Below are 22341 nucleotides of genomic sequence, written 5' to 3'. Positions count from 1 at the left end.
CCATTGGGAAATTTAATTGCCAACCTCTAAATTTCCTGGAATTATCAGAGATAGCTTGCTGGTTGTTGACCAAAATGTTTAAGAACTACCAATATTGTTTACAGTTGTTACAATCGTCAGGGCTCAGACGGTGAAACGAGAGGATTAATGTATATGGTGTCATGGTTTCTTAAAGCTTTGAAACATATATCTTTTGCTTGTATTTCTGTTCACAAGTATTTAAATACTTATTTCTTGTCAGTAATGTAATTAAACATGCAGAATACAGTTTATCTTTTTTCATTATGAAAATGTAAACTATGCTGACAAGTACATATACTTTTTTGGTATATATAATATAATGTAAAAATTGTGTACCTGCCACTGAGCTTTCATAAAGCTTACCTCTTCATTTCATTTGTGGCATCAACACAGGCTCCGCCTCTGCTGACCTTAGCAGGGAAGGGCTATGGTTTACAGGGCTCCTCCCTACAGTGTCAGCAGCATGGTCTTCTTAAGGCTTTTTCTGTTGTTTTTGTTGTTAGGAATTTGTTAGTGTTTTCTGATTGCAGATGCTCTAGCTCCCAGGTGGGGTTATAAGGAAGTATAATAAAAACAAACTCAAAAAACAAAACCAAAAACCCTCAAACCCAGAGAACTCAACAACAGATCATCCCCTTGTGTTCCAAGGTCATGACCTTTTATCTACCCAAGGACATTGGCCTGAAATTTTTCTTGACTCATTAATTTCTCTTTTTCTACTAAATTTTTATTTATGCCAAATTGTTAAAAAAAAAATGCTGTGTCTCCCAATTTAAAAAGAAGCTCTCTCGCTTGTTTTTCATCACACTTACTCCTCCTGCTACTTTGTGATTTCTCTCTGTTTAACCATAATGCAATAAATGATTTGAGTTGATTTATAGTCAAACATGACTTCTTTCTTTATACCATAATAAAGTGGTTCATTAAAGCAGTACAAAAACTTATTTTCTAAATATGTACATTTGCATAAACTTGAGACGTATTTTAAATTTTAATGTTTTATGTCCTGTACCCTACTTAGCTGAGAAGTTCAGAGTAAATTTCAGGATTAAGGTACATATTTTAAGTGCCAGGTAATTAATTATCTGTAACACCCCTAAAAATGTACCAACATGATATTTAAATTGGGGGAGAAATACATCATGTGGGTAAGTGGAGAACTTTGTAGATGGCTTCTGGAAGACTTTAATTCTAGACAGCTTTAAAAGGAAACATTTTGAGTAGAAGTCTAAACTTTCTTCAATTTATAATAATTCATATTCACTGAGTGGTGCTCTTATTAGTCATGAATTGAGTAACACTCTTACTAATTTAGTTCCAGGTCAGGCTTATTTTTTTTTTTAGCCCAACCAACATTAGAATTGATCATTACCATATATAATATACATCATACTGATCTTATACTTCCAACTGTAACAAATAACAGTAGAGAAATCCAGCATGAATGCCTTGCCAAGAATTTGGTGGGACATAATTGTGTCACAGGAGGAGAGTCCAAAAAGGCAAAAGAGTTTCCAGAGGGTCGGGGCACTGCAGCTTTGCCCAAAGCTGCCCAGGTGTCCCAGGTCACCCAGACCCTACCTCCTGAAGGTTATCTACTCCTGACTTCTTAATATTTAGTTTCAAGCTAGAAAAAAGTAAAGATAATTATGCAGACAAATTCTTGAAAATAGTTTTGAAGTGTTTACTTTTTCTTAGTAGTATTTGTCCTTCATTCTTAATAAATATGATCTTTTCCCAGTATTGCAGCCCTACTTCTGAATCCCCGTCAACTGCAACTGACTGGTGATCACTACTCTCTTTTTATTGTTTTAAAGATTTTAATCAAAAATATAGCTAACATACAATATTATATTAGTTTCAGGTGTATACTATAGTTATTCAATGTTCATACACCTAAAGAAGTGATCACCATAAGTCCAGCAACCACCTGACACTGTACCCTCCATCACAATATTATTGACTATATTCCCTGTGCTGTACATTAATTTCCCCTGACTTATTTGTTTTATACCTGGAAATTTGGACCTCTTATTCCCCTTCATGTTTCCCTCCACTTTTTAATTTTTCAATTACAGTTGACATTCAGTATTACTTTATATTAACTTCAGGTGTGCCACATATGGTTAGACATTTATATAATTTAAGAAAAGATCCTCCTGACTAGTTTAGTACCCACCTGGCACTATACATAGTTATTACCATATTATTGACTATATTCCCTATGCTTTACTTTACATCCCCATGACTATTTTGTAACTACCAATTTGTACTTCTTAATCCCTTCCTCTTTTTTCACCCCCAACTCCCAACCCCCCTCCCATCTGACAACCATCAAAATGTTTTCTGTATCTATGAGTTTGTTTCTTTGTTATTGTTGTTTGTTTTTGTTTTTCAGATTCCATATATAAGTGAAATCACATTGCATCTGTCTTTCTCTGTCTGACACTCTGCTCACAGTACGTTCCATGTCTATCCATGCCACCACAGATGGCATGAACCCGTTCTCTTCCATGAGTTGAGCAATTAATATTCCATTTTATATATGTACCACCGACTCTTAATCCATTCTTCCATCGACAGACACCCAGGCTGCCTCCACATCTTGGCCATTGTAAACAATTCTGCAGTGAACATATGGATGCACAGATCCCATCAAATTAGCGTTTTGGGTTTCTTCAAATAAATACCCAGAAATAGGATTACTGGGTCCTTCTTTGTCTCTTGTTTTAAAGTCTATTTTGTCTGATATAAGTATTACTACCCTAGCTTTTTTTTTTCCATTTTCATTTCCATGAAATAATTGTTTCCATCTCTTTACTTTCTTTCTCTGCGTATATTTCAGTTTGAATTGAGTCTCTTGTAGTCAGCATATGTAAAGGTTTTGTTTTCTTATCCATTTAGCCCTCTTATGCCTTTTGATTGGAGCATTTAATCCATTTACATTGAAAGTAATTGTTGATAGATTTGTAGCTATTACTATTTTATTATTCATAATTTTTATTATTTTATTTTTCATCTTAAAGAAGTTCCTCTAACATTCCTTGTAATACTGGTGTGAACTCCTTTAGCATTTTCTTGTCTGGGAAGCTTTTTATCTGTCTTTATAGTTTAAATTATAGGCTTCCTTGGTAGAGTACCCTTGGTGGTAAGTTCTGACTTTTTATTACATTAAATATTTTCTGCCAATCCCTACTGCCTGCAAGTTTCTGTTGAGAAATCAGCTGACAATCTTATGCGGGCTCCCTTATAAGTTACTAGTGACAATTCTCTTGATGCTTTTAAGATTCTCTCTTTGTCTTTAACCTTTGCCACCTTAGTTATAATATGTCTTAGTATGGACCTGTTTGGGTTCATCTTGTTTGGGACTTTCTGTGTTTCCTCGACTTGTATGTCTCTTTTCTTCACCAGGTTAGGAAAGTTTTCAGTCATTATTCAAATAAGTTCTCAGTCTCTTGCTTTCTCTCTTCTCCTTGTGGTATCTCTATGATGCAAATGTTGTTACATTTGATGTTGTCCCAGAGGTCTCTTAAACTAGCCTCATTTTTTAAAAATTCTTTTTTCTTTTTGCTGTTCCGATTGGGTGTGTTCTGCTACCTTGTCTTCCAAATCACTGATTTGATCTTCTGCTTCATCTAGTCTGCTGGTAATTCCTTCTAGTACATTCTTCATTTTAGTTATTATATTCTTTGCTTTTGACTGGTTCTTTTTTATGGTTTCTATGTCCTTTTTTATGCTCGTTATCTCTTTGTTGAAGTTCTCACTAAGTTCCTTGAGCATCCTTATAACCATTGTTTTGAACTCTGTCTCTGGTAGGTTGCTTGCCTCCATTTTGTGTAGTTCTTTTTCTGGCATTTTCTCCTGTTCTTTCATTTGGAATGTATTTCTTTGTTTCCTCATTTTGGCTGCCTGTCTGTGTTTGTTTCTATTTATTAGGTAGATCTTCTATATCTCCCAGTCTTGGCCAGGTGGCCTTATGTTGTAGGTGTCCTGTGGGGCCCAGTGACACAGTCTCCCTAGTCACTTGCTCTGGTTGCTCCAGGAGTGTCCCTTTTGTGGGTTGTGTGTGCCCTCTTGTTATAGTTGAGCCTGGCACATCGGTTGAGTTGACACATCAGTGGGTGGGATTGGCCCTGAGGCTGACTGGCTGTGGTGTTTGGTCACATCCACAGCTTGTAGGCTGCTATTTGGGGGTCTTACCCCACTGCGTGGGATTTTCACCAGTGAGCTCTGGTGCCTTTTGAGACCACCCTTTGTGTGTGCCACTTGTGGGGCTAAGTGGGCGATACTCTACTGTGGTCTGAAGCCAACCTCCAAGTATGTTGGTTCTGGGGCCTCTTGGGAGAGCCTCTTGTGTAGGCCCTGGTCAGCCACTGCCTGTGTCTGGCCACGAGCTGCCTGGTGGGAACTGCAAAGTGATCCACAGTTGTTCACTGCCTGTGCTAACCCTGGAGGCACATGGGAGAGGTCACGCTGAGAACAGGATGGCTGTCACCAGTACTGGGCCTGAGGTAGCTCCACAGTAAGCCAGGATACCCCAAGGCCTGATTCCATCTGCTGGCTCCCTTAAGGTTCAGCCACTGATAAAGCTTCTGTGGTACATGAGTTGGATGAGGCAGGGTCTCAGGGAATCACTAGAGTGGGAGGAGGTGTGGTTACCTGGTTAATGTAGACTCTGGTTTGGTGCCAGTCCTGAGCCTGGAGCAGCTCAGAAAAAGTGTCAGAGCACACCAAAGCCAGTTTCACTTGCCTGAGGCTCATGGACTGTGATAGTTTTCCAAGAAAGAGTACAATGCTGGTGGGGCTAGATGCTCACAGAGTAAGTGCTTCTAGTGGTGCACAAGTTGCATCAGAATGGGTCCCAGCTGAGTCAGCAGGGCAGAGCAGAAGAGCTCACCAGGCCAATCAGATTCCAAGTTGGCCTGTGTGGGTGGGCTCAACATAGGAAAGACAGCGCCCACCTGCCAGCTGCATGGGAAGAGCACCCCCATCAGGAAAATGCCTACTGTCCTCCAGCTCTCGCACTGACACCACACTCCTGCCTCTAATGTCATTGAGTCACCGTCCCTCTGCCAGAGGCCAGGGTGAGTGCCTGGGAGTGAGAGAGTTTGTGCGCAGGCCATTTATGAGGACATTTGGGTTTCCCACAGCCTTCCATCCCACCTGGATGGTTGAAATCCTCACTGTTTCCACAGCCATATGTTGTGGGAGCTCCCATTTCCAGCACCAGTATTCCAGGCTCGGGAGCCAGGTGTGGGGCTGGGGTCACTCACTCCTCCAGGAGGAACCTCTGCATCCAAGGTACCCTTCCTGATTCTAACTGTCATGTGGAGGTTTGGGGCCAGACTGTTTCACAGCTCTGCCCCTCCTGCCTGTCTTTATATGGTTTCTTCTTTATATCCTTAGTTATAAAACTTTTTTTCAGCCAGACTACAGATGGTTCACCAGGTTGATTGTTTCATAATTTAGTTGTAATTTTAATGTGTTCACTGAAGGAAGCACATACAGTATTTATCTCCTCCGCCATCTTGGATCTCTCTACTACTCACTTTCTTAAACACTATGTTCACTTGGCTGCATGATACTAAAGTCTGATTTGATTCCTATCAGTCTCCTTTGTGGGCTCCTCCTGAGCAGCTGTTTATTTCACATTGGTATGCCTCAGGGCTCATCCCTTAGACCTCTTTTCTATTTACAACTTGTGATTTCGTTTGGCTAAAGTGCTTTAAATGTTATCTAATAGACATGCTCTAGACCTGTGCTCAACATATCACTTGCACATTCAATATGTAACTCAAATTTAACTTCTTCAAAACTAAGCTCCTAATTATTTCCCAACTCCCAACGAATAAAACTTATTCTTACCCATCTCAGCTAATGCTGACATTATGCTTGCTCTTGGGTCTGAAAACTTCACCTGTTTTTCTTTCAAATGCTGCATTTGTTTTCAGCGAATCCTATTTGTTTTTACGTTCCAAATACATTCTGTGAATCTGACCTCTTTTATTGTCCTCCATGGCTACAACCCTTGCCCATCAACTCATGCCTGTATTCTTGCCACAGCCTCTTTACAAGAATCACAGTTAAGGCCTGTTCTTTCTTTGAGGTTTTGTACTTGTTACTCTGCCTGGATTACATTTCCTCTACTAAACTCCATGGCTTACTATCTTTGATCTTCAAATGTTCCTTCTCAAAACTGTAAGCACACTTATATTCCAATGGCAATTTCTCTCCTTTTCACTGGTTTGTTATTGTCCAAGACATATCATCCTCTTTTGTACTATATACTTAAATTATTTATTAATTTTCGATGTGCAACTAATAGACTGTAAGTTGCATAAAAATAGAAAATTCTATTTTTTATCTCCAGAGCCTAGAACAACAATGGCCCATTGAATTGTCTGGCAGTCAAATGAAAATAGGAAATATGGGCATTGTATAATTCTCATTGTCATGTATAAGGATGCCTATAAATTCGTAGAAACACAAAGTATTGCCTTACACTAAGTTATACAAGAAATACATTGAGTGGATCTTGTAAAGTATGCATGGTAAGCGACATCAAAGATGAAACCTTGATATTTTTAACAGTAAGTCCAGTGATATTATTCTTATCTTTACTTTTTATTTTAATAGTGTTTAGTTGCTGAGGGCATAACATGAAAGGTCTGTATCCCCAAAATAGAAATCTTCCATTTAAAATAATTTGAAATATTTTTTTATAAAGGTGGCAGTTTAATATTATGAGTACTACTTCACTCTTGGGAAGCTACTCATGACCTGTCACATTCAAGGGGTTCACCTTGGTTTCAGCATTATACCTGGACAAAATAAAAATTATTTACCCCGGTGTTCTCTTCATCAGTTGTTAATGAGAGTCACTTTTGTAGAATGATATTTACCACAGTCATTTTAAAATTACTAAAAGTAAAAATTACTACAATAATAAAGGAATAAATAATTTAATTATAGTATATGATGAAATATTATTTAACTATTAAAAATCATTTTTTCAAACAATTTTGAATTTTTGATAGTAGGATATCAAAATGTCTGCATGTCTATCTATTTAACAAAATTTAACTGGAATAAAATGCACCAAAATATGTTCTATATTTTTCTCTAGTTGTAAGATTATAGATGACTTGTATTTTCTTACTTTTGTATGGTTTCCAGAATGTCTACAATATTCGTAGAGCTTTTATAATGACAACAGAAGTAATACATTTTAAAGAATTAAGCCTTCTTCATATTTATATTTTGCTTTCTGTTGTTTAGTGACCAAATTTATGTATTTTCTAGTCTTAAATAGGCCATTAATAATTAATGATAATAATTTTCAATACTGATATACAGTATTTTTTCACCTAACTTTTGTTTATCAGTTTTTAAAAATACACATCAGTATTGTGTTTTTTCCCCTACAGACAGCCTTTTGATTGACTATCAGTTCACCTTCAGCTTATTACAGGAGGACGACCGCCACTATACTGCCATTAACTTCATAGCAAACCCAGAACAGGTGAGAGGATAATTTAACTTGTGTAATATAGTTATATTTATATGAAGGGATACAACTTTTTCATCATATTTCATTGTAACTTTTACCTCAGAATTATCACACTGTAGGGGTTTTGTAGAACGATTAATCCTGTTAATATTCTTCTTTTCATAAAACTTAGGTGTCCTTGTGATTCAGAGACTTCGTGAGTTCGATATTTCAGATATTGTGAACAGTCATACAGTTTAAACAATATATTATTTCTATGACTTTCTATTAATATTTCTATTAATAACTTTTAAACACAGTGTTTATGTTTATAATTATGCTTGTAAACTAGGAGTAGTCTTATTTGAAAATAATACTCAACATTTAAAACATGCTATAATACTATATGTATTTTCTTTTTCTTTTACACCATTACATAGTAAGTTTTCATTGTCATTTTTCTAAATCCAAGTTATATGAACTCTGGCTTGTTTTATTCTTAATTATTTTTATTGAAATATAATATTGTGTAAGCTTAAAGTGTACATATGTTGATTTGATACATTTCTATATCACAATATATTTCCCATCATGGCATATAGCTAACACCTCTAGCGTGTCACATCATTATCATTTCTTCTTTGTGGCGGGCATAATTAAAAGCTAGTCTCTTAGCGCCTTTGAAGTTTATAATACAGTATTGTTACCTGTAATCACTATGCAGTGCATTAGATCTCTAGGATTTATTTGTCTGCTGGTTGGAAGTCTGTGCCCTTAAACAACATCTCCCCAATTCCCCCACCCCCTCAGCCCCTGTAACCACCATTCTGCTATGTGGTTTCACAAGGTCGGCTTTTTTGGAGTCCACACAGAAATGAGGTCATACAGTATTTGTCTTCTCCGTCTGACTTAACTCACTTAGCATAATGCAATGCTATCTTTAAACAACTTATCACATCAGTGATATAATGTTATAAGTTTATGAAGTTTAAATGTATGAAAGATTGTCAATATAAGATCAAACTATAAATCCGAGAAAAGTCTCTAAGTTGGTTTAAAAATAAAACACGCATATTGCTATCCATTTGAGACTTTATAAAATTAAACAAAAGTCCAGGGGATGGAAATACCAACCTTATAGTTTATTTCGAGAGAATTTTAGTTCTTTTGAAACTGAAAATAGCTCTTTCTAAATGAAGGTGTTTTGTGAAATATTAGAATTACCCTTTTTTGTTTATTGTGGTTATAACATTTAATGTGAGATTTCTCTGTTAACAAGTTTTTAAGAGTTTGATACAGTGTTGTGAACAATAGGTACTGTTTTGTACAGCAATCTCTAGAACTTGTGTTGCATAACTGAAACTATATCCATTATACAACTTCCGATTTTCCCCTCCCCCCCGGCCCCTGGCAACTATCGTTCTACTTTCTGCTTTTGTGAGTTAGACTATTTTAGATACTTTATATAAGTAGAATCATGCAGTATTTGTCCTTCTGTGACTGGCTTATTCCCTTAGCATAATGTCCTCCAGGTTCATCTATATTATCACATACAGCAGGATTTCCTTTTTTTAAGGCTGAGAAATTGAGATATAATTGACAAATTGCATTATATTAGTTTCAGGTATATAACATAATGATTTCATATCTATATGTATTGTGAAATGATCACCACATAAGTCTAGTAAAAATATCACTCACCTACATTGTTATAAAAATATTTTCTCGTGATGAGGTCTTTTAAGATTTATTCTCTTAGCAACTTTTAAATATACAATATAGTATTATTAACTATAGTCACCATGCTGTACATTATATCCACATGACATTTATTTTATAGCTAGAAGTTTGTACTTCTTAACCACCTTCACCCATGTGCCTACTCCCTCTTCGCCACCCCTGCCACCACCAATCTGTTTTCTGTGTCCATGAGCTTGGGTTTTTGTTTATTTGTTTGTTTTTGATTTTTTGTTTTGTTTGTTTTGTTTTTTAAATTCCACGTATAACTAAGTCATAGGGTATTTGTCTTTTTCTGTCTGATGTATTTCACTTAATGCCCTGAAGTACCATCCATATTGTTGTAATTAGCAAGATATCCTTTTTTATGATTATACAATATTGTATATATCCATTCATCCATCAATGGACACTTTGGTTGCTTCTATGTCTTGGTTATTGTAAATAATGCTGCAGTGAACATGTGGATGCACACAGCTTTTTGAGTTAGTGCTTTCGGTTGTTTTGGACAACTACCCAGAGTGGAATTGCTGTGTTATATGGTAGTTTTATTTTTAAAATTTTGAGAAACCTCCATACTGTCTTCAATAGTGGCTGCACTAATTTACAATCCCACTGACAGTGCACAAGGGTTTCTGTAAATAAGATTTCTGCCCCTTTCTCTTGTGCTCCTTTTTCTGGGACTCTCATAATGCATATATTCATTCTTTTGATGGTATCCCATAAGTCCACTAGGCTTTCATTACTCTTTTTCATTCTCTTTTCTTTTTGCTCTTCTGACTGAATAATTTCAAATGATTTACCTTCAAATTCATTGATCTTTCTTCTGTCTGGTCAAGTGTGTTATTGAAGCTCTATGTTGAATTTTTCAGTTTAGTTACATTCTTCTGGTCCAGAATTTATAATTGGTTCCTTTTTGTGATTGTATCTCTGTTGGTATTTTCATTTTGTTCATGTGTCGTTTTCTTGGTTGCATTTAGTTCTCTTTCTGTGGTCTCTTATCATTCCCTTTTAGCTTCTTTAATACAATCATTTTGAATTCTTTGTCAGGCAATTCTAGAGCTCCATTTCTTTAGGGTTAGTCACTGGACGTTTACTCTCTTCCTTTGGTTGAGTCATATTTGCCAGATTCTTCATTTTCCTTGTAGCTTGCCTTGGTGTCTGTGTATTTGAAGAAATAGCTACTTCTTCCAGTCTGAGTGGCTTCAAAAGGAAAAGACCTTCGCCAGTCAGCCCAGCTAGAGATACTGGGAGCATCTCACACCTTTTCTATGGATGATCATACTCTACTCTTCTTCCTTCCTGGGGGAGAAGTCTCAGGGTTTTGTGCTTTTTCTTAGTCTTGCAGAGCTATATTGGCCTCAGTAAACTGCTCACCCCTTTTCCCAAGGGTAGTGCCCTGAAAGGTCAGGATGTTGGTGGCACATTGAACTCCTTTCCCTCCCTCCTCAGGGAGAAGTTTTAGGGTCATGTACCTTCTCTTAATTTTACAGAGCAATGATGGCCATAGTGAGCTGTGCACCCACTTCCCCATGAGCAGTGCACAGAAAATCTAGGATGTAGGATGTATGTCCCATTCCTCTCCCTCCCTCTTGGGGGAGAAGTATCAGGATTGTATGCCTTCTCCCAGTCTTGCTGCTCAATGTTGGCTGCAGTAAGCCTCCCACTTATTTCCTTTGTTTTTCACTGCCATCAGATGTCTGCACTATGTTTGTTCTCTCAGAGTTCTGGGGTCTTTTGGGTAGTACCATGAAGACCAAGGATGTTGGATGCATGTTACACTGTCTTTTTCCCCTGAGGGATAAATTATAGGCTGAGGTGATCTCTCTGATTCTGAGTTATGCTGGGGGAACATAGTGGTGACAGATAGTGGTGATGGCTGGAGGAAGGGCTCATGTGGGTAAAGTGAAATTGCTCTTCTTACCCATTATGATGTGACTATCCTCGGTTTTGTATTCATCTTTGGTACTGCTACTTCCTAAGTGGACTTTGTTCCTCTCATATAGATATTTCGGTCCACATGTCATCTTTAAATCGGTGTTTTTATGGGGGATGAGGGCTAATATTTCCTATCGTACCATCTTGCTGATGATATTCTTTATTGCTGTATTCTTATTATATAGTAATCATTTTTATTAAATCCATATGTATTTTAATAGTTTTTTTAAATAGGTGAAAATGCAAAAAGTGTTCTGACATTTGCTAGCTTCTGTCCTCTAAAATATTTTATTGGACTTGCCAACAAGTAATATGATTTCTTAAATTTTCCTTTTCTAGTAAAATAGGATCTCTTCTTACAAAAAATGCAGCAGTTCGTTTTATGTTGCTCTTTAGTCTTTAGATTTTAAGGGATGGCTGTATTCTTGGGAATACATTTAATGCTTTGACTTTGAAGTAGTGATTTTTAAAGGTGTTTCAAGTATAATCTTCTATTCACAGATATGTGTTTTTATAAAGACATATTAAAAATATGTCAGAAACTGCACTCATCAGTGTGATATGAAAGTTTTCATAAGTACATTATAATCACTATTGACTTTTTTATTCTGGTAATATAGGCATGGAATAAAATTTATTACTCTAACCATTTTTAGGTGTAAAATTCAGTGACATTAAATACATTTACAAAGTTGTGCAGCCATCACTACTATCCATCACCAAAATTTTTCATCATTCCAAACAGAATCTGTAAATCCATTAAGCAGTGAGTCTCCATTCGTCTCTTCCCTCCAGGCCCTGCTAACCTTTAATCTACTTTCTGTCTCTCTGAATTTGTGTGTTATCGGTACCTCATGTGTAATCATACAACATTTGTCTTTTTGTGTCTTGCTTATGTCACTTAGCCTAATGTTTCCAAAGTTGATCCATGATGTAGCATGTGTCAGAATTTCATTCTTTACCATTGGCCTCTTAAATGTTTAATAGTAATTACAAACTTGTAGAGTTTTTTTGAGGGTATAAGAAATTTAATATAAGTGGGTTATCTGACTCAAAATGTGAATGTGAATAATATTTCTCCCCATTATTATCCATAGTGTCATGCACATAGGTCCAGATTAGCCATAATTCTAGTTTGCTTCTCTCTTGACTGTCCCTTCCTTCTTCAATTTCCAGTAATCCTCGAGTGCTTCCAAATGTCACAGCTTTCAGTTTGTCCAATTGAAGCCAATAGCCCAGACATATGTTCTTTGAAAGTGTAGGATGCTAAACTATCATGAGATGCCATGAAGAATGCTTATAACATTGTTATATATAATTTATCATCATTTTTTAGTTAAAGAGTTATTCAACATAACGCAGTTTCTGAAATCATGGAGTATTGATCAGGGCTTCCTACTAATCCTACAAAAATAAATAATAAAAAATAGTTACCTTAATTATTTATGTATTTCATTCATTTTGACAATAGATTTAATTCTAGCCAGTGCTTTCATGTGAACCATTTCTGGAGTAGTTTCCTATATAACATGATCTTGCCTAATTTATCCACATCTAACCAACCATGTTCTAAATGACTAATTTTGTCATTTACTATGGTATTACAATATTGCTGCTTTCAGTGCAGCATTGTTTTGTCTTGACCTTCTATGCATTTTATAGGGTTTTAGTTATGGTACCACTTATTTCAGTAATGCCTAATCTTGGAATTGATAGAGCGTGAACTAAAATTTCAAGAAGAGTTTTATAGTTTTCTATATCAATTGGAAATTTTTATAACCTTCTTAGCAACAACAGCAGTTATTCTCATAATTCCTCTACCCCAAATGAAGCACATAATCATGAAGATGTGATGTCAAGATAAAAATGATTTAAGCTTTCTTGAAAAAGAAAGTCCACTGTTTCTACCTTACTTTGTTTTTATAAAGAAGAAACTGTTTTTGAATCACTCATTAATAATAAAAAAAAAACTCTTCTCAGATGTTGGCAACCATGCCCTCTTTCCAGGTTCTCTGGTGAAAATGAAGAAGGAAAAAGAGGAAAAGGAGACATCCTGTGTCATTAGACCTAATAATACCAACAACACTACCGTTAGCAGCAGTATGGCTTGTAACTATGCTGTTTTTCAAGAAATTATCTGGTTTAGTGTTCACAACTCTCTAGGGTGGTCATCACATCTCCATTTTAGAGATGAGGAAACTGATTTTTCAGGAAGGACAAGTAGCTTTCCCTAAACCAATCCGCACATATGTTAGAGCTAAGATTTGAACCCAAGGTCATCTGACTAAACAATGCATACTGTTCATTAATTAATTTCATTGCCTCATGAACATGATTTAATGAATATGAAGCAGTGATTGATTTTTAGGTCTGGTTAGTTCATTCTGATGACATAAATCAATATTTGTTACCAGAAATGTTTCTTCTTCATGCAACATTATATACTGGGGCTGCCAGAAGAAAATGTATACAAGTAGACACTTTGGTCAGTGTCGCTCAAGCAGTAGTTCGCTGTAATCAGAAGTGTCCGGACACTGATGGTAACCACTTTGAACACCTCTTGTAATTGCAGAAGTCAAACGTGACTTGTATTCATCTTTTGTTATTGGTATATATATATATATATATACAATTTATATTTATATATACAATTTTAATGCATTTTTCCTTTCTTAAAATGTGTATACATTTTTTGGTACTCTCTGTATATGTTGAAATAGATGTTGCTTACCAGACCTGACAATATAATGTATCGAACAGACCTATTAACGTGCTTACATAAAAGCATTTTGTATTTATTACTAGAGTCATTAGAAGTGACATTATCTTGAATCCTTGTCAGATGTTTTCACTCATATTATCAAAGAAGTAGGACGGTCTCAAGAAATTTGATGTTTTTGCGGTACATATTGTGGAAGATATCTTAACAGTTTATCAACAGAACTCAATAAGTTAGCTTCCTTCTTACTTTCATGGTCATTTATGAGTATGACTTGATAGATAATACAGTATCCTTCTGAAATATTATATGTATTTAAAGTCCCAGGCTTTATTTTTCTTTGATTATTTTGAATTCTCAGATGCTGTCTCTGCAGTGTTAACGAGCACCACCCTGAAACATCTGTATGACAATCATTCAACCTTATTATCATACAAATTTTGCATGTTCTTTTGAGATGACTGTTCTTCTTGAATCTATATTTTCTTCCTGGAAACTGTGAAGAGAATGCCTTCTCATAGTTATGGAAAATTACTAATAATTTTTCTTTAGAGACCCAGCTGTCACACTATGGCAATCATTACAAATAGATGCTATGTGGAGGTGAAAACTTAGTTCTTAGTGTACCTTTTAAGTAAGATGACTATCACACATCATCCAGCAACCGTTGCCTTTTGTGGCGCTGCTCCTTCTTTCTACTCCTGTCCATCAAGGAAGGACCATGTCCTTTAGTCAATTTTCCTTTAAGCCTGTTAACATTAGAGCTTAATTGCTTAATTGGGAGCTTAATTGCTTACAGACTTATTTTCTCGAAGAGCCACCTAGAAAATTAGAGATGTATTTTCTATTGGCTTACCGGCTTTATCTTATTTAGAAAAAAATAGTAACACGAGGTAATTTATTTACTTATTTTTTAGTAGCCAGGTCTCACCTAGTAGTATAGCTCTTTGTAAAGTCTTTGCATATTTAAAACACAGCATAACACACTCAATATCTGAAGCTAAACCTATTCGATATAACTATCATTCTTTGTGTTTCTGCAGGACCCACTAGTTATAATCATACGTACTTTCTCTTTCTCATTTCTTGGAGTAAGATAATAAATAATATTTAAATAAATCTTTTAGACGTTTTTTCCCTTGAAATTAAATGGAAAGGGTCTGTACTCTACTAATGAATGACGAGAAACAGGCCGACTGACATAAATTCTTCAGTGTTCCTCTACAGATGTTTAAATGATGTGATCTCCTCTTTTTTCATTGGATGCTCATTATTTTTACCTAAAATTTTAATTTAAATATCTTAAGCATTTTTTAACTAGAAAAAGTATATATAGTAATACAATATGAAACCAAATCTTTCAATGAAACAGTCATATAATGGTATAAAATTATTGGACTAACCCAAACTTGTATCATTTAAATATTAACTACAGATAAGCAAAGAAAATTAAAATACAAATATTGAATTACAGTAGCCTCTGCTATACACATAGAAAGCCAAATTTTAGTAGAGAAGATAAATGGGAACCTTAAATCTACCTTTGAATCTAACATATATATTTTTTTATTAAAAAGTACAGTTGACATCTAGTTATTCAGTAATAGCATGGGCATAATTAAAACATTGAACATATCTGTCTAGTATAATTTGATTTTTTTTTTTTAACCTTAATATTTTCTTTCTTGGCAGTCAAACAAAAATTTGGATATTTCAATTAATGCGTCAAACAACTTTAATCTCAACATTACATGGTCAGTCGGTTCAACAGGTAAGAGAATTTTATTGTCATGTGCCTTTCACATCTGTTTGTATATAGAAGGTGTTTAACATGACCTTTTACTATTGATTTAAATAATTGAAATTAAAAAAATGTTATATACCCAATCATTGTGCTATTTCAAGTAAAAATAATGAGTAGCATTATAAATAAAACTTCATTACTTTGTTAAATTTCTCCCTTACTCAATTAAAGTTAGATAGGTAACAAATGTTGTACACTACTTAATTTTTTTTAATGGCTGTATGATGAATTGTTGATTTCAATTAACATGATTTTTTTAATCTAAAGAGACAGATTTCAATTATTTGATTCACTGTTGAAACTATAAATTTAATTATTAAACTTATATTGATATAAAACAACAGAATTCTTCAGTGAATGATGATAAACTAGCACCTTATCTATTACTTTCAAACTTAGAAATATACCCTTTCCACTCTTGTCAGCTTTGGTATTGAGAGAGGGTAAAAAGAACTTAAACCTACACTTAATATGTCTTCCATAATAAGGTTTATAAAGTTGAAATTGTTGACTTCTAAAAAATATAACTAAGAAGTACAAATGTATATGTTGGATTTTGCAAAAGCTCACGTTTTATATTTACATTTTAGGAAATTCCTCTGCTTTCTGTTTTCTATATCAAAGATATACTATTGCATAAAAGTACTGGAAACTTTTTTCATGAAACTATTCCATATTTGATTTTTTAAAATAAAGTTATTATGCTATTTTAATATGTAGGATCAAGAAAACATAGAACTCAAGTGTGATGAGGTCTTTGGTGTTCCAAAACCTATGTTAAACATGTGTCAAAAATGAGGAGTTCAGGTAAACATAGAGATATTTTGTTAAAATAGTGCAAACTTATAGTAAAAATCTCAGTACCATGAGTTTCATTAATTAAGAATTCACGATAACTTGAACAGCTAATTGGAAATTTACTTCTGTGTAATAAACTGGCTCTATAAGAGTTTTAAATTTTTCAACAAAAATGTGTGAAACCTCTGTAATCACTTTAGAACACTGATTTTAGTATGCAAGAAATCACTTGGAGCTTTTGGTACCCAGAACGAAATGTCAGAAAATTTTATTTATCAGGTTGGGAGATGGGGTCAGGAAATCTGAATTTTTAAAAAAGCATCCAAGACAATTTTGGAATAATGATCAGTTAGAAATTAATTCACTTGCTCAATATACTAATTGTAATTATTTTTACTGTTTGTTAAGGGGGAGGACTTGGTAAGATTGTTGGAAATGCTTTATTTCATTTAGCTAATTTCAGCAAACATTTATTGAGTACCCAGTATTTGTTTAACTAATTGAGCATTTAGCTCATGTTTTAAACTATAGCCTCCTCCCAGTTTATTCAAAGTAGTGATGGTTCAGTTTGCAATAAGACAAATAAACTGTTTTTTCCCTCCATTTTTTAATTCAGTTGAGAAATGCTAAATATGGCCTGATTTATTTTGAAAGGCCCTGGGGAGTAGTAAATAGAAAAGAACTCAGTGTCTGGAGCCAAACATACCTGAGATCCAAAGAGGAATTTACCTTTCAGTAGCTATAAACTTGAGGCAAGAGCTTTACTATTTCTGACACTTAAGTTTTAATTTGAAAAATAGGGATGGAACACCTCTAGAATAAAATTATTATCAGAAAAGAATATCAAGTCTCTAAGCCAGTGCCTAGTACATAGCACAAAATCAGTGGTATCATTTTTTAAAAGAATTTTTATACTAAATCTATTTCATTTTATTTATGACATCTTATTTTTTCTTGTCATTCTTAATTGTAAACATGAGTTTATTTTGCTAATTATGTTCTTTTAAATACAGTTATAAAAATAAGTGGGTATGATATATGTTTTTAAGTTCATAAAGATCTCTATTTCCTAATATGGATTATTTAATTTTGTTGTTATTATTTACATTTTAGCTGGAACAATATCTGGGGAGGAGACCCCTATAGTTTCCAAGACTAATATAAAGGAATACAGAGATAGTTTTTCCTATGAAAAATTTAACTTTAGAAGCAATCCTAACATTACATTCTATGTGTACGTCAGCAACTTTTCCTGGCCTATTAAAATACAGGTAAGAGTTAATAGTATTAAATCTAGTGACCATTGAGTATTTTCAGTACAAAAAGAATGCCATTTCTTTCCAAGTGATGAAATAAATTTCTTTGTTTTGAACAATATGAAAACATGTAAGGACCCTTGATAAAAAGGGTACATGAACATTTGTGATGATCAGTGTCTCCATAATAAACATTCATACAAATAATATTGAGTCAGCCAAAAAATGTACTAATTTTTAGTGAAATTGTATTCTAAAAAATGCATCAGACTTGAAATAACTCAAATATTTGGGTTTTCTGATTCATTGTATACTTTAACTGAGGGTTAAGTAGATAAACTTTTCTCACAACCCCACTTGAAATTATTTGCTGTGTTTAGTGATCTCATTGTTGCTTTATTATATATTTAACGTAATTTAAATTTTCATTAAAAATTTAGGATTAGCAGTACTTAACAGTTCTTTAAGACCCACTACATCTTATTGTTGATATCTTTATCTAAGGTATATATGTGTTGTATGTTTCATTGTTTAGTGATAAGCTGCTAAAGGCTTCAGATTTGTTGCTAGGAAATATTTCAGATGTTCTTTATATCTTGAAATGGTCAAGATTGATGTTCTTAACTTATGCTTTTATGAAAGAAAAGCCTATGTTTTGTAATATTGGGATTTGTTCATTCATTCTTTTATGATTGTTTGATTAGATTGAATTCAAATTAGTTTTTTGAATGCCTCATATGTGACAAGCCTGATGGTAGGCCAGTCTGTTTTAACTTTTTTTTTTTTTTAATATGCAGTTCATTCCTTCTTTTTATATTAATAAATGAAAGCTTATGATCTGTGACTAGAAATTTTGAATGTTTTATTTATATTAATTTCTGTGTGATTTGTGGGAGGACTGCGTGATTTTTTAAAATCATGTTTACTGGAGAAATTCTTTCTCCTTATTTATAAGGTTGATTTAACATCTAAATTAAGGAAATTACTTAACTGTTCAAGAATATTAGTACAAATTACTACTCAGTAAATAGTAATGGAAATTAACTTGACAGATTTAGTTCTTCATTATATAGTGATTGATTTAGATGCTAATACAGTCAGAAAATGCCAGAAATATTTTCATATAGTTTTTAAATTTTTTGACATTGAGGATGCTGGATGCAACATTTTATTTTCTAAGATTTATACTGAAATATTAATCAGATTTCACTTGGTTTATTTAAATTATGATTGAAGGAGACAAAAGGGATCATCTATAGAGCTTATTAAATAGCAATTATAATTGATATAATTGTTGTTTTTTAATTGTTTCATGCCCTTTATTTCTTTGTTATTTAATTTAATTTTATTTTTAAGCAAATTGCGTAATTACTTTAGAATGCACGTGACTATTTAATGGTTAGAAACTAACTTTCTGAATAGGATTTTCTTTTGAGAGCATACTAGTAATATGTTCAGGATGCCAAACCAGAATTCGTGTAATAAAGCTGAAATATTCCACTCTCTCAAAATAATAAAATGTGGAAAATAACTGTGATGGTCAGGATAGATAGAGCCTAGTTTCTACTCTGCTTAAAATCTTTACATTAGTCATGAGGAATCTGCTACATTAAGGTATATGAGTATGTATCTTTGTTTGTAGGACTATTATAAACTTTCAATTATTAAACATAAAATAGTAAAATTATTTAAATTGAGATTTATTTGCTAATAGAACTGACTTATATTAATTGATTTTTGAATATTTAACCACCCTTGCTGTTCAGGGATAAGCTCCACTTGGTCACTTTGCATTATTTCCTTTATATGTTGTTGGATTTGATTTGTTAAATTTTTGTTAAGAATTTTTATACCTATGTTAATGAGGGATATTAGTCTGCAGTGTTCTATTCTTATAATCTTGTTTGATTTGGTATTATGGCACTGCTGGCCTTATAATATGATTTGGGATGTAGTCCTTCCTCTGTAATTTTCTGAAAGAATTTGTGTGGAGTAGATATTATTTCTTTCTTAGATTGTGGTAGAATTCAACTTTGAATGTATTTGGACTTGTCATTTTCTTTTTGGAAGGCTTTAACTGCAAATTTAATTTTTTAAAATACATTTAGAGCTTTTCTGGTTAGTATTTCTTCTTGAGTGAGCTCTGTCAGTTTGTGTCTCTTATTTTTGTCTCTCCCATTTCATCTAATTTGTAGAACTTTTTGGCAAAAGATTGTTAATAATATTCATATATTATACAGTGGTATTATCTCTCTCATTCCTAATATTGGTAATTTTTTTTTCTCCTCTTTATTTGTTTTTCTTTTCTTGATAAGCCTGGTTAAAGAGGTATCAATTTTATTGATTTTTTTTTTCCTTAAAGAAGCATTCTTTTGTTTAGTTTTTTTCTATTTCATTAATTTCTTCTCTTTAATTATTCCCTTGCTTTTCCTTACCTTGACTCTTCTTTTTCTGGTTTCTTAAGGTGAATGCTTTCTAATTTACTTTTTTATTTTCTCATTGATCTATGGATATTTAGAAGTGGGATATTTAATTTCCAACTATTTGGAGAATTTCTAGAAATGTTTCTGTCACTTATCTCTTATTTAATTCCAGTATGGTCACAGAACATATTTTAAATCATTTGAATTCTTTTAAACTTACTGAGACTCATTTTATGACCCATTGTGTTTGACAGAATAATAATATCTAGTACCATTATCCTACTGCCAAATGGACATCCTTTAACACCGACATGCAGATCTGCTGACAATAAATTATATCAGGCTGTATTTCTGAAAAAGTCTTTATTTCACTTTTTGTGTGGTTAAAGAATTCTAAATTGTAGCTTTTTCTTTCATCATTTTAAAGATAATTTTCCATTGGTTTTTGTTTTTTTTGAATGAGAAATCTACTTTTAACCTTATTGTTTCTTTGTGTGTAATGGGTCTTTTTGCTCTTTCTGCATTAAAATTTTTTCTCTTTATTATGTATTTGGCCTATTTGATTATGATCCACATAAGTGTGGCTTGCTTCATTTCTTGTACATGGGTTTTATTGAGCTTCATAAATCATATAATTACAATTTTAACCAAATTTAGAAATCTTTCAGCCATTATGTTTCAAAATTTAGTTTCCCACTCCTCTCTTCTCCTTTAGGAATTCCAATTATGTGTATGTTACACTGCTTGATGTTGTTCCTTGGCTCACTAATGCTCTGTTCCTGTTTTTTAATACATTATTTTTTTCTTTCTGTGTCTCATTTTGCATATTTTTTCTTCCTATATGTTCAAGTTCATTAAGCTTTTATTTTATAAGATGTAATGTGATATTAATACCATCCAGCATATTTTTCATCTCAGAAATAATATTTTTTATCTCTAGAATTTTGTTAAGTTTTTAAAATGCCCTCTCTACAATTTCTGTCATTTTTTAAAAATGTCTGAGTTTCTTTCTATTGTTTTTTTTTTGGTCCTCCTTATGTATCATGTTTTGATTAGATGCCAGACATTCTGAATTTACCTTTTTGGGTGCTAGATATTTATCAATGTTGATATGGAAGTTTTAGCTTTCTTCTAGGATGCAGTTAATTTACTTGGAAAAATTTGGGCCTTTTCAAGGCTTAGTTTTGTGCTTTGCTAGGTAGGAATAAATCAGCAATTAGTCTAGGGTTGATCTTTCCATTCCTGAGGCATTGCCTTCTTGGTACTCTAATTTAGCTATTGCTTGCATGAGACTATTTGTATTATATCCTTTCTGTAAACTAAACATTTCATAAAGATTTTGCTTCAGTTAATATCAGAAGTATTTTCATACTTTTATGTGGTGCTTAGTTTCTTCCATCACAGTTCTTTTGTTGCGGAAAATGGCAGAGACCGAGAAACTCAAGTGGCATGCAGAGATCAGGGAGAACACAGCTTTATTTCGCCGGCGGGCTCAGCAGGATCGTTCCCAAAAAGACTGAGCACTTACTGGGGTCGGGTGCTTTGTTTTATAGGGTTAGGCTTCCGGGTTGGGGAGAATTCGCGCCATTGCTATTGCGGCGCTAAGGGATTGGTTAAAGCTGGCCGGGGTGCTGGGGAGGTCAATCCCTAACAGCTGTGATCCCTCGAAAACTGCTCTGACAGGAAAGCCTCTAACAGCTGTGCTCGCAGGAAAACTGCTCCAATAAGATATTGGAGGAGGGAGGGGGACGGGAAAGCTTCTAACGGTTGTGTTCGCAGGGAAAAACTGCTCCAACACTTTCGACTACTTAACAGGTATAATGTTTTCTTAGTATGTACTTGAACAGATTGAATAGATTAATTTAAGACTCTGGGTGGTGAACATACAATGCAATATATAGATGATGAATTATAGGATTGTACACTTGAAACCTATATAATTTTACTAATCAATGTCACCCTAGTAACTTTAATAAAAATTAAAAAAATTAGGTATCTCAAAAAAGCATTACATGAATAAGGAGAAGTTTTTACAGATCTGTAAGAAAGTCAAAAAATATTTCATTTGGCTCGATCCAAACTCAGTCCAATGTTGTTATTAGTGGAATAAAACACTCTAGCATAATAACAGATCTTTGTACATTTCTACAAATATT

At 33.8% G+C, this 22341-nt stretch overlaps 1 protein-coding gene across 3 annotated transcripts in view; it reads left to right on the top strand.

Annotated features, from left to right (window-relative positions):
- Positions 1 to 22341, top strand: part of ATRNL1 (attractin like 1) — a 565586-nt gene that overhangs the window by 189994 nt on the left and 353251 nt on the right. For all 3 annotated transcript variants that reach the window (XM_019725236.3, XM_088791845.1, XM_074338995.2), the window contains exons 22-24: positions 7449 to 7543; positions 15597 to 15675; positions 17620 to 17777. In XM_019725236.3, the coding sequence (XP_019580795.3) occupies positions 7449 to 7543; positions 15597 to 15675; positions 17620 to 17777 (332 nt within the window). The remainder of the gene's footprint in view (positions 1 to 7448; positions 7544 to 15596; positions 15676 to 17619; positions 17778 to 22341) is intronic.

This window comes from Rhinolophus sinicus, chromosome 15 (genome assembly GCF_057876585.1).
Source record: "Rhinolophus sinicus isolate RSI-liver-muscle chromosome 15, RSI-T2T, whole genome shotgun sequence".
Taxonomy (NCBI): domain Eukaryota; kingdom Metazoa; phylum Chordata; class Mammalia; order Chiroptera; family Rhinolophidae; genus Rhinolophus; species Rhinolophus sinicus.
Note: the sequence above shows the minus strand (reverse complement) of the source record. Positions and strands in the feature narration are given on the sequence as shown.